The 13,341-nt window shown below is 34.5% G+C and overlaps 2 protein-coding genes across 2 annotated transcripts; both read left to right on the forward strand.

Moving 5' to 3' along the window:
• Window positions 1-3,856: 3,856 nt before the first annotated feature.
• Window positions 3,857-7,238, forward strand: LOC149398893 (triacylglycerol lipase OBL1-like). The gene is made up of 5 exons (XM_089612398.1): window positions 3,857-4,416; window positions 5,419-5,612; window positions 5,739-5,772; window positions 6,100-6,716; window positions 6,797-7,238. The coding sequence occupies exons 1-5, from the start codon at window positions 4,107-4,109 to the stop codon at window positions 7,070-7,072; spliced, it is 1,431 nt and encodes a 476-aa protein (XP_089468524.1). The 5' UTR covers window positions 3,857-4,106; the 3' UTR covers window positions 7,073-7,238.
• Window positions 7,239-11,688: 4,450 nt separating this feature from the next.
• On the forward strand, window positions 11,689-13,050 carry LOC149398894 (mitogen-activated protein kinase kinase kinase 20-like). The gene has a single exon (XM_089612547.1). It carries the CDS (start codon window positions 11,888-11,890, stop codon window positions 12,884-12,886), a length of 999 nt encoding a protein of 332 aa, XP_089468673.1. The 5' UTR covers window positions 11,689-11,887; the 3' UTR covers window positions 12,887-13,050.
• Window positions 13,051-13,341: the final 291 nt, after the last annotated feature.

Genomic DNA, 13,341 nt, shown 5'->3' on the forward strand with positions numbered 1-13,341 from the left:
AATCAACCTTCATGGTTTTTTTCGAAGGATTCACTCAACCTTAATCGTAAATCTGGCTCATGTCTAAGTTTGATTTTATAAAACCTTGGTTTTCCTTTCCTTTTTACCCCCAATTAAGTATTGCACTTGTAGATAGAGTTGCGCTTTTTCACAAATTTATAGTATAATTATAGAGAAAAAAAATGAGAACCTCCCTAAAATAAAATTGAGGATTCCTCCCTCTTCAAAATAGTCTTTTTACATTAACGTCTCTTCATAGAAGTCACTTATTAGTTCTTGAGTGTCAGATCGAAAATGTGATCGACTGTCCAGAAAAGCTACCAGAAAAATGACAATAACACCATGCACCATTGAGAAAGTAAAAATGACATTAAGAATAATTGCTTTTACTTTAAGAATAGTAAACTTATGTACTCACTTTTTTATTAAAAAATGCTCCTCATTTTTTTACACGAAAAAGTGATATTGATTTGGAAACAACTAGCTCGTCGAGTCATTTATTAACTAAGGAATTTTATGGTCAATTTTTTTTTTTTTTTTTTTTTTTAAATAATAGAACAAACGACCATGTATCGTGACCAACTATCCTTCCCATTGAAAAACTACTCTTCAAGGGCTGTTGTTTAAGTTCGACAACTTCGAGCCTGATCTATCCAGTCTTGGGCCAAAGGTTAGTTGGGCTTCACAAAAAGCTAGCATTAATATAATGGGATTATTCCTATTCTATGACTTATACCATGATTTTGGACCAAAATCTACTAAACCCAAATAAATCATAAACTATGACTTAATGAAATGAGTAATTACATATTGATCCTTCATATTTAGTTTATTTTTATTAGTTAATTAATAATAAAAAAAATAATTATTTAGTTTATATTATGAAAACAAACATCATTACAAAATTACTCCGTTGTTGAAGCTCCTGGGAACGACGGTCATCGGAATCTCCGACGCTGAAGTTCCTGGGAATCTTCGACGCTGAAGCTCCTGGGAACAACGCTGAAGCTCCCGAGAACGACGGTCATCGGAATCTCCGATGCTGAAGCTCCTGGGAATGACGGTCATGGCCGCCGGAGAGCAACCCATGGTCATCCCGGCGGCGACAACCTCGAAGTGTCCGCCGGAACAGTCCGCCATGGATTCCGCGTACGTAGAATTTCTGTGGTTTTTAAAGTTAAAAAACAAAGAAAAAACAATTCTAGGGATTATGGATAATTTTGAAAAGTTTCTGAAATTTTTTGGATTTTCGTTGAAGATTTATTGACATTGATGTCAATAAAAATGCATATTTTTTTACATCAATGTCAATAAATCTTCAAAGGAATTTCCGATAATCGTTGAAGATCAAAGGAATTTCCGATAATCGTTGAAGATTTATTGACATTAATGTCAATAAAAATGCATATTTATTGACATCAATGTCAATAAATATTCAAAGGAATTTCCAGAATCGTTGAAGATTTATTGACATTGATGTCAATAAATATGCATTTTTATTGACATCAATGTCAATAAATCTTCAACGAAAACCTAGAAACGTTGAAGATTTATTTACATTAATGTCAATAAAAATGCATATTTATTGACATCAATGTCAATAAATCTTCAACGAAAACCCATAAATTTTCATAAACTTTTCAAAATGTTCTCGAATCCTGAGAATCGTTTTTTCTTTGTTTTTTAACTTCAAAAACCACATAAATTCAACGACTTAAACACTTTTAATATGATCAAATTTTTTTCATGAAAACATCTATTCCTAAACTGAAAAGACAAACTGAAAAAACAAAGATGAACCCAAACAAAGATGACGAACTGAAAAACGAAAAGAGAGAGTGGAAGAGAGCTGAACCCAAACCTTATTTCCATGAATAACCCATCCCATTAATCCAAAAATAAAAATAAGAAAGTCAAATAATTAAATAAGAAAGAAAATCAAATGTTATTAAAAGTAAGAGTATTTTTGTATTTAGTGAAAATAGGTAGTCATAGTTTAGGATTTATTTGGGTTTAGTAGATTTTTGTCTAAAATCTTGATACAAGTCATAGAATAGGAATAACCCCTAATATAATTGACAATATTGTCAATAAATGATCATACTTTCGGAATAAATAGCACTTATTAGATTTTGGTCAAAAAATTTATAATTAGTTATAGTTTTGGAATAATCACCTCAATGATATTGTTTAAGTATTACGATATCTTTATATCTTTTTGTTTTGTTCCATATATAGACGGTATTCTTGGAATTTATTGTTTTCCATGCGGTGGTCACAAGTTTTCAGTTTCATAAAGTTTATAGCGAATAATTAATTAATAAGATTGGTTTTAATGGTGTAAAATGTTCACATCCGTAACTATATAGAAAAATTATCGCAAGCACTATCATTTCATAATATTTTTCTCACTTTTCACCAAAAATATAATTTGGACAAAAATACTAGTGCGCCAAATGTAAATACTTTTTTACCCTCTCTCTATTTTTTTTTCTTCAATTCTCTCTCTCTCTCTCTCTCAGACCATTACCACACTCACTACCACCACCAACAACAACAGCCTTTCAAAAAAAAAAAAACAAGAACCACTCTCCGTCATAAGTCACGCCCTAAAAAAGACCGCGGCAACGCTATGAGGTAGAACTGCTGGGTGAATATACCGCCGGAGCTTCTAAGAGATGTTTGCATGAGGATCAAGGCATCGGAGGACGCCTGGCCTCTTCGTCAGAACGTCGTCTCTTGCGTCGAGGTCTGTCGGAACTGGTGCAAGATTCTTAGGGAAATCGTCAGATCACCGTAACTCTCCGAGAAACTCATTTTCCCTATCTCGCTGAAACAAGTATTTTTTTCATGTTTCTTTCTTGAACTAACTACATTGTAATGGCATTTTAATTTCATAAAAAAAACATAATTTTCAGTTTCAACTGACGATGAAAAATTCATTCTGGCTGTCTGGAAATGCAGATGCCCCACTCGCACAGACTACATAATCTCCCTGAAGTCTGATGACGTGTCCAAAGGAAACAATACTTTCGTTGGCAAATTGAGGTTATTCGATTCAAGCTCAACAACACTACCACTATGCTCATGTCTAGTGTTTTATTTTTTGGGTACTTAATATGTGTTCTGGTGGAGATGTTTTTTTTTTGGTACTTAATTCTAATTATAATGTAAATATATGTTTGACTAGTGGGGATGTTTGTCTATGTTTTAATATGAGTAATGTGCTTTTTTTTTTAGGATTTGGGTAGCAAGAGAGGAGAAAGAAACCGGACCTGCTAGAGAATCGGTAACCACAACATATATTCTAGGAAAATATATATAGTTGATAGTATTTTTCTAATTTCTAAATTATAAGAAAAAAGTGCAATATAATTCAATCTGGCCTTGAAAGTTGTGTAGGAGCCCACATATATAAGATAAGATCCCCCATTGCTCTTTTATAGTTTTGTAATTATAATAAGGCTCCAAAGTTGGACTACGGACTAATGGGCTTATAAATGTATTTATTTATCCATAATGAACAATATTTTTTTTTTTTTTCATGATTATAATATAGTTACAAAAAATTTCCTACCAAATTCAGCAGATATATTGTTCGTAAACGTATCAGTATATTTCTAGAGCGGTCTTTTAAAGTCATCTTTTGCTTTCAAATATTTTTAACGGCTTTAAAAACTAGTGCGACGAATAAATGGTATCAAATAAGAATCATGTGCTCCCTTCCGAGCCAAAAAAAAAAGAATCATGTGCTCCCATTTTTATTTATTAATTTATAATGTTTTGGCACTGGTGATGATATGTAATATAAAAAAGGGAAGTAATAAAGTCCTCAAGGAGACTAACTAAATAGTAATTGATATGCTTTCCAGCACATCTCTAATGACCAGAAGTTTAGTATGTCTCCATGTTAAAAAAAAAGGACGACCAAGAATAATAATATAAAAAAGGAGAAATAAGAAATGGATTAGGCGTGGTGGGAAGTGAAGGTTCCCTGAAATGATAAAAAAGTGTTTTCCATCTATAAATTGCATGGCACGAAGAGAGGCTTATTAGACAGAAAAAAAGAAGAAGAAGAAGAAGAAGAAAGGTATATATATATAGCCATGGCGGGTAGTTGTGACAAGGGTTTCTCGAGCAGTTTCATGGTGTTGAAGCCCGAAGAAGTCAAGTTGGTTGATCTGCTCCACATCCTGTTTTCCAGCGATCTCGAGAAGAGGAACTTTGTGGACTCGTCGGCCCAGACGGAGGAGAGCTTTGGGCGGCGCTGGCTCATATTCCTCTCCATCGCCGCCCAGAAGGCTCTTCTCTTCACCGCCAAGCCTCTCGCCGCCGTCGGATCCGCCATTGAAATCTCCCTCAACGTCCTCTTCTCCAATGGCAACTTGTTCAAACTCATCCTCAATTCCATCCAAGGTCTCAACTTCTTCATCCCTGCTCTTCTCTCTTATCAATTAAACAATCTGCCTATGTACTCTTTTAATCATTAATTACTCAATTAATTATTTAATCCATTATTAATTAGTAACAAAATTATGACTACCCATAGCTCAAAAAATAGTATTATAGTTATACATTTCTTTCAAAAGTGCATTACTCCAAGTATATATGTTTGCATATTTAGCTTATGATCATTTAATTTCATACAAATAGCCGGTAACAGAAGTTTATATAAATATTTATTTATATGACGACTTTTTTTAGAGAGTTTATATAACGGCGTATCATCTCATCAAGGTACGTACAAAATTGATTTTAGTTTTAACGTAGTTGTAACTTTTTGCATAACTTGGACACTGCTAAAATCATAAAATGCTAATATGTATATAGTTAGGAGATAATTAATCATTTCAATAATAAATGTAAATGTGTTCTACAGATTGTATTATAGAAGTTAATGTGTTATATTTACACATATGTGACTCTTTATTGGCGTGGATAAAGTAGAGCACAATTGCTAGGGTATTAATGCAAACCTAGTTATTAAGTAGGGTATTACATAATATATAATACGCCCTTTAGTTGGCGTGAAAGGCTAAAAACTTGATAAACAAACAAAATCACGATCACTCATCATCTTCAGTTATTTATTGTTTTTCTAACCAAAAAGCCAGCGCATACCAAACTATTATTGGTCCCTTATAAAAAAAAATAATAAAAAATAATAAAAACTATATATTATTGGTTGAATATTACACAGAACAGAACTTGTCCAAGAAAAAAGAAAAGCCACTGGGCAATAGCAGCCTTTAATAATACAAGATTGAAAACAGTTATACGCTTTGGCCTATTGCCACTAATCCAACAAAGCGAAGTCTCGTATTTATAATCCATGGATTGACTCAACTAGTTTATTTGTAAATAATTAGCTTGTCTAATGGATATAGAAAATAAATGGTTGTGTGTGGGTGGGTGTAGGGAAAGCAGTAATTCCGGATAGAGCGTCGGCAGAGTTCTATTCATTCATTGGAAGCATTGACAAGAGACCCAAATTGGATCCAAATATAAAACGCGGAGATCCAAAATACAACGCCGCTCTGTCTATGATGGCTTCCAAGCTCTCCTACGAGAACAAAGCCCACGTTCAAAACACCGTTACTAACCACTGGCAGGTATGTACCTTTTTTTATTATTATTATTATTAATTACCCATTTTGTCCCTATCATCATATCTCAAAGACAACAATTTATGTGTTTCTATTCCCTACTTACTAACTAATTCCCGACTTTTTGTACAGATGGAATTCTTGGGATTTTACGACTACTGGAATGGTAAGCAACTTTACACACGATTGATATAATGTAGCTAGATTCAAAACATGTTCTATAGCTGAGCCGCCTGCCAATTGAATAATATATTAAGCAAATCATGACCTAGTGACAAGAATAATATATGGACCCAAGCAAAGAATTGATAAAATATACTACTTCATTAATGATCTCAACCTAATACATTATTAATTAATACAGAGTTATACATAGCGATGCAATCATGGTCCATCGTATCAAATGTAGATACTTTTTTTCTCTTTTTTTTATTAAAAAAAATCAAGAGATTAGATGAAACAATATTAACAGTAAGTAATTAATGTTTTACAGATTATCAAGAAAAAGCGACGACGCAAGCTTTCATGATGCGCGACAAAGTAGGCGGGGAAAATGACACTATCGTGGTGGCATTTCGTGGAACCGAACCTTTTGACGCTGATGCGTGGTGCTCTGACTTTGACTTGTCGTGGTACGAAATCCCGGGGGTCGGAAAAATCCATGGAGGCTTCATGAAAGCCTTAGGACTTCAAAAGAACGTCGGATTCCCCGAAGAGATTACGAGAGAAGATGGTCGTATTCCGTTGGCCTACTACGACATTAGGGACAGGCTAAAAGCCCTCGTGCGACAAAACAACGCAACCAAGTTTGTTTTGACCGGTCATAGCCTTGGTGGCGCGCTGGCAATTCTTTTCCCCGCCATTCTCGCTCGGCACGATGACAAGTTTTTGCTCGAGAGACTAGAAGGTGTCTACACCTTTGGACAACCTCGAGTTGGAAATGCGGCTTTTGGAGAGTTCATGAAGAGCGAAATGGTTGAGCACAATATTAGGTATTTTAGGTTTGTCTATGGAAACGATATGGTTCCTCGCCTTCCTTACGACGACAAATCTTTTATGTTTAAGCATTTTGGGACGTGCCTCTACAGTGACAGAAATTATCAAGTCCAGGTACGTCGATTATTTCATTTTACTCATATATTTTGAACAGAAATGATGTAATGGTTTACTTTTTAATGTTATGATCTTAGGTTGTTGATGAAGAACCAAACAAGAATTATTTTTCGCCATTAAATGTAATACCAATGATGATAAACTCATGGGGCGAGCTACTAAGAAGTTTCAGCATTCCATACAAAAAAGGGCCAGACTTCAGAGAAGGCGGTTTCCTTAGATTGTTTAGGATAATTGGGTTGCTCATGCCGGGAGTGCCAGCTCATTGCCCTCAAGATTACGTTAATACCACGCGCTTTGTCTCCGATGATGTTTTCCTCCACCCTAGAGATTCATCACACAAGAATCTTTGATTATCACTTTGATTGGATTTGAAATCTTGTTTCCTTTTCTTAGTTTATTGAAATATTGTTACAAAGTGTATATTTTCATTTCCTAGCCTTCGTACGAATATTGAACTATATCCTGAAATGTTTTCACCAGTTATGAACTCAAACGTTCAAAGTTTTTCTCATGAAATTTGGTTTCAGAATCAATTGATAATAATACAATTGACAAATGACCTCATAAATCTTATTATTTTCATATGTTTATATAGGCTTATAACTTGGCCAAATAATGAACAATGCGCAGACAAACAAACAAATCCAAATGGTTAATTTTGTAGCCCATTACAAAATATCATTATTAGTTATACAATGTTATGAATGATATATCAACGTCTTCGTCGGCAAAATATGCATGTTCTTCAATTTTTTATCACTATATTGGTAATGATTTGGTATCACCGTCGATAACCGATATTGCAATAGAATTGGATTGTCAATGTTACATATATTTTGTTGGTAAAAGTTATTTGGAAATATATTATACGTATCCGTTGGGTTATATTGAAATGTGAGAGCTTTTTCCAATAAATATCACATCTAGTTCCCTTTTGTATATTCATCCCCTTAAAAAATTTATCCTCGCAAATATCACCCATTTTATAATTTTTTGTGAATTTACGAGTAAAAATAATACCCTAGAGCATCTTTAATGGTTTGTAGCTTAACAATTATGAGGACTTGCTAGCAATTAGCAAAAGGTTTAAGCTAGTTGCTTATCATTATTTTGCACTTTACCTATTAGCTTAACTAAGCTACTTTGCCTAGCTAAGCTACTAGCTTAGCAAATTAAATGGACCAATTTTTTATTTTTATTTATTTAATAAGTGAGAATTGAATAGAAAATAATAATAAAATATTAATTATTGACATGTACGATAAAGTTAAGCTAGGAGAGTGATTTAGCTTACCAATAGAGAACAAATTTGCTTAAATTAGTTGTAGCTTAAATTTCTTATGTGGCAAGTTAAGCAAATATGGTATTTGCTTACCATTAAAGATGCTCGTGAATTTATCCTTATTTTCAAAAAATCCCTATTTATTAATAAAAATCTAGACAAATGACTTTTCCTCGTCTTTATTCTCCACCAGTTATATTCTCTTCTTCGTGGTTTTCTTTCTCAAGGCTTTTCCATCTTCCTCTGGAAGAGTCGCCTTTCATTTTTTTTAGAGTACCGATAGCTGTCAGCGCAATAACGTAGGCAAATGCAGGAAAAATTGTGTGGGTCCCACTACACATAATCGTGGGCCCTACCACAACTTCTCTATACCTCTGTTCGCTGACGTTGTTGCCTAAAATCATCCCTCTAGTTTTATCCTCCTTGATCATGTCGTTATTCTCTCCCTCCGCCATCTGGCACCAGTTTGTAGCGCATCAAATCAACCGAGGCTATAAGAGGAAACAACAAGGGAAATTGTAACATAAATAGGGAGATTTTCAAACAATCATATAATATTGGGACTGTATTTGATGAAGAAGAGTGTAAGGAGCTTCTTTAAAATACAAGGAAAAAACTTTAAAATTTGAGGCAATCTAAAAATAAAATGAGGTATTCTCTGATAAAAATAAGAAATGAAAATGATAAATCTTGAAGACGATAGGTTAGAGGGCAGGACATGGGAGTAGAGATGGAGAGCAGAGAATTAATCAGAAAAGAGCGGTGCATTAGCAAAATATGGTCAGCACGGCACTTTACCAAGATATATTGTGTCAAACAAGAAAACTACAATTCTAATAACTTGGTTTCTTTTTTCCTTGCTACAAAAGAAGTTTTTCAAAGTATCTCCGATAGATAATTCTAAAATTTAATAAATAGAGTTGGAGTTCTCCAATATTAAAACTTTAAAACTCTATGATTGATTGTAATATTTACACCAAATGAATAGTGTTAGGCCAAATTCGACTGACGAAAATAAGAGAAGAGATGACGATAAAAATTGTGATTGTAACGTAGATGAGGACGAACGATTTTTCAAAAATTTCTCTCTCTCTCTCTCTCAAACACAATAAAGAAATCTAAAATAAAAGCAAAAGTATGTTTAAACATACTATTTAAATATAAAAAAATTAGGAAAATAGTCAACTAAAACGTTTGACATTGCTAAATAACCAACGTTTGACATTACTATTTATCTAAAATTTACGTCTGTAAATATATGAAAATGACTATTTACTTAAGATTTACCAAACGTTGGCTATTTTCCCAATGGACCCCTTAAATATATTATTTTGATCTAATTAATTCATAATATATAATTTGATTAACATATTTTAATCTTTTGGAACTTTATTCATAGTCCAAATTATTGTCTTTAATACAGCTTAAATAATTTAGTATATTTATTTTTTTTAGTAAATTTCTTTTTAAGTTTAAATAAAAATTGTCACAATTTTCTTCATATAAGAATATATCAATATCTATTGTTAAGAAAGCAACGGATGCCTAGTGGCGGATCCAGATTTGGGAAGGAAGGGGGCCAAAAATCAATTTAGACTAGAATTTTTTTTTTTTTTTTAGCCCGAAAATTAGGGTTTGGGTGGGGGTAGGCCTCTTGAGGTGCTGCAATTTGCATATAAACATGGAACGGAAGGGATAACTTTTATTAATTATGGCCAACGTGAGTCCATGTGACTGACCTACGTAACGTTATTGTTAATGTTGATGACCAAATTCAAACTAACATTTTACATTCATCTAATTTCTCTCATCTTTCTGAATCTGACGTCATTCCTTAGCAGCCAGCCACCACAACCCAACTTCAGAGACTTGACCATTTATAATATTTAAATATAATGTCTAGATGGAATTGGCAGGAAGGAACATGGGTGATTGATTCTCATCAACTTGTTACTGTGAGTTGTGAGATTCAGTGATCATTGCCTCATTAGTTGGACTTGGATTGAGGTCACTTAAACCGATTTCCTTTTACATCTTTGGATTTGAGTTTGACACAAATATATTAGATTCGGTTCCGGATATCAAATAGATCTGCGACACCTGTGCACCATCATAGTTGGATTGGATTTCATTTTGATTTAATTTTGCGCTGTTTCTGCACACTAACAATCAATTTCAGCTCCTAATCTATATCTTATCAATAATATATCTTGTCAATAATGTGACATTATTTCGTAATAAATGGATTTTTTTTTCTTCTTCATATTTCTCGTTTTCATTTAGTAAAAGTACAAATTTATAATATTATTTAGAAATTTGTACTACAAATATTTAGAGAAATGAAACAAAATAGGTCTTTTTAATGGAACCATTAATGGTATGAAAAAAAGTCAATATATATGTTTTATTCGACATTTTTACATATAATATTTAATAACGGATCTATCTCATTTTTTAGTATATCTAATTTTTCATTCAATCAAGTTCTTTGTTTTTTTTATCATAGCACATTAGGGTACCTATCGTATTTTCATTATTAATTCGTAGTAGTTTCTTCGTGTTGTCTAAACTAATGTACTTAAAATATCATTACATTCCGCACCATATTTATAAGTCGTATGCTAACTAGTATATGATCTTTTAAACCATTAATAAAAATCACGCAATAGCTGGCCCTACATTATGATAATGCCTAAAAAGTACGCGTAAACTTGCAAATCAAAGATTTAGAGGATATGGGATCGTCCAATATTCGATATTGCTCTACATATGTTCGAATTAATAAGAACGTGGTTTCTAATTGTGTTTATTTTTATCTCATATATATAGAGAATACTTGTGTACCAACTTAAAATGGAAAAACGTGTGACCTAAAGACCCCACAATTGAAGTGTCGGTTGTAGTATAATAATTTTTAGGCCACAAAAAAGCTACACATTTTAAAAAAATATAAAACAAGGCGATGGATGGCCATATTTGGTGAGCTGTTCACACCAACGAAAACATGTGCAACTCATGCTGGCACAATCATATGTAAATATAATCACATTTCTATTTAATGAAAATACTATTCGTACTTATTTCTTCTTTTTGTTTCCTTTTCGATCATTACCTGCGCCCAATAAGGCAGTGCCTCAAAAATCAATGGACACGCATTCCATATTTTAAATCTATTTTATGGTTATTCTTTCTTTTTCTTCAAGTTTACAAAATATGAGAGAGATTGAATGGCAAGGGAAGAATAATGCACTTAATGTTTAGTGTCACGATGATTAAAGTTTTACTTATTTATTTATTTTTAAAGAAAGATGGCTAGCTTGTGCGCAAAATTTTTTATTATGTTACTTACCAAAATCCATTCGAAAGATTCACCAAATATATAGCCAGCCTCCAAAATTCGAACTATATATATTATTGATTTTTCGTCATTATTTTAACTATTATATGTGCACATGAATCTTGTGAGATAATCATTGCCTCTAATTAGGTAGTTATATATTAAAAAGATAATGATAATAATCGGATTCGCGAACCTTTCTAAATCTAAATCTTTGTGAATTTAGGACGGGGGTAATTCCGTAATTTGAAGGCGTTAGTTGACACACAAAGTAGACTCTTAAACAAACGATTCAAAGTGGCACAATCATCCAATCTCCTCCGCTCGTTTATCCCACCAAGAAAGTGGCTATAAATATAAGAGTTAAAATATCAAGCCCCAAAGGCAAAAGATTGAGCATATCAAACACGTTTCTTTCGACCAGATATTCAAATCCAAAGTAGAAGTCGTAACTCACCAATCACGTACGTGCTTCGCCTTCTTTATAAACCAATTTTATCCCCAAACTCGAAACTAACTGCAATTACACAAACAGAGATTCTCAACATGGAATGGATTCGCTGCGAAGAAATCGGTCATGGAAGCTTCGCCACTGTCAACAGAGCCAAGTCTAAGACGTCTTCGCCGGAGCTCCCTCCGATCATCGCCGTCAAATCCATGGAAATCATCGCCTCCGCGTCATCCTCACTGGAGAATGAGAAGTGGGTGCTCGACAGAATCGGAGTGTGTCCGCAAATCATCCGCTGCTTCGGCGACCAAATCACGTCGGAGAACAACAACAGCGTCTACAATCTCCTCCTCGAATACGCCTCCAACGGAACCTTAGCCGATCAGGCCAAGCTCAGCGGCGGAACACTGCCGGAGATCGAAGTTCGCCGCCACACGAGGTCGATTCTGAAAGGCCTCTCAGTCGTCCACGCCAAAGGCTTCGTTCACTGCGACATCAAGCTTCAGAACATTCTGGTCTTCGGTGACGGAGCTTCAAAGATCGCCGATTTCGGATTGGCCAAGGAAGACAAGGCGGGAAATCAGAGCAGGTGCGAGCTGCGAGGCACTCCTCTTTACTTATCGCCGGAATCCATAAACGAAAACGTTTACGAGTCGCCGTGTGACGTTTGGGCTCTGGGCTGTGCTGTGGCGGAGATGTTAGTGGGCCGCCCCGTTTGGGCCCACAAACCCGGCTCGAGCGTGTGGCCTCTGCTCATCAGAATTGGCGGAGAAGAAGAGCCCGAGATCGCCGAAGAGATTTCAGACGAGGGCAAGGATTTTCTGCGCAAGTGCTTCGTTAAGGATCCGACCCAAAGATGGACGGCCGAGATGCTTCTAAGCCATCCTTTCGTTTCCGAGATCGACGATGACCATCTTTGTTGTGTCACCCAACCAGAATCGTCGTCTCCGAGATGTCCCTTCGAGTTCATGGACTGGGTTTCGGAATCGGAATCAAGTTCGCCGGCGATGGCTCAGCTTCGGAAACTGGTCTCCGGTTGTGAAGTCGAAAACGATTGGTCGTTTTCACAGAGTTGGGTCACAGTCAGGGATTGTTGAAACGATTTTTTATTCTATACATTCAGATTTTTATTCATTGATTCTTCATGTACATACAAAATTACAAATACAATTTTGATGGCTGTATACTTAATTACAATACAATGTTCCTTTCAAAGAATTACAATACAATATCACATTGACGGGTATTTATGAACCAAGATTATGCGCCATTCAATATTATTTATCATTGCTTGACACCATAAAAGCTTTTTGTGACTAACGTCGAGGACTGATTTTATTGTCACAAATTTTCTCATACTGAACTGATTTTTCTTCGAGGTTATTATATTCATTATATCCTTGTTAGTTATTTTTTTTTAATTTCTCTACTATTGTATTTGTTTGTGTGGTGAGAATGTGTTTATGGCCTGCATGATACTTTCAATGTCCCTAATAGCTTGAAAATGACACTTTTTTGACATAATTTGGTTGGGGCTATTATTCACTTCTCT

This window comes from Urtica dioica, chromosome 4 (genome assembly GCF_054948205.1).
Source record: "Urtica dioica subsp. dioica isolate 48M chromosome 4, U.dioica_male_clone48M_v1_H2, whole genome shotgun sequence".
NCBI classification, from domain to species: domain Eukaryota; kingdom Viridiplantae; phylum Streptophyta; class Magnoliopsida; order Rosales; family Urticaceae; genus Urtica; species Urtica dioica.

What these genes read in the sequence shown, in the direction of transcription:
- LOC149398893 (XM_089612398.1), top strand. Translation starts at nt 4,107, where the DNA reads ATGGCGGGTAGTTGTGACAAGGGTTTCTCGAGCAGTTTCATGGTGTTG. An exon ending in CATCCTCAATTCCATCCAAG is followed by an intron (nt 4,417 to 5,418) that starts GTCTCAACTTCT and finishes GGGTGGGTGTAG; the next exon opens with GGAAAGCAGTAATTCCGGAT. An exon ending in ATTTTACGACTACTGGAATG is followed by an intron (nt 5,773 to 6,099) that starts GTAAGCAACTTT and finishes AATGTTTTACAG; the next exon opens with ATTATCAAGAAAAAGCGACG.
- LOC149398894 (XM_089612547.1), top strand. Translation starts at nt 11,888, where the DNA reads ATGGAATGGATTCGCTGCGAAGAAATCGGTCATGGAAGCTTCGCCACT.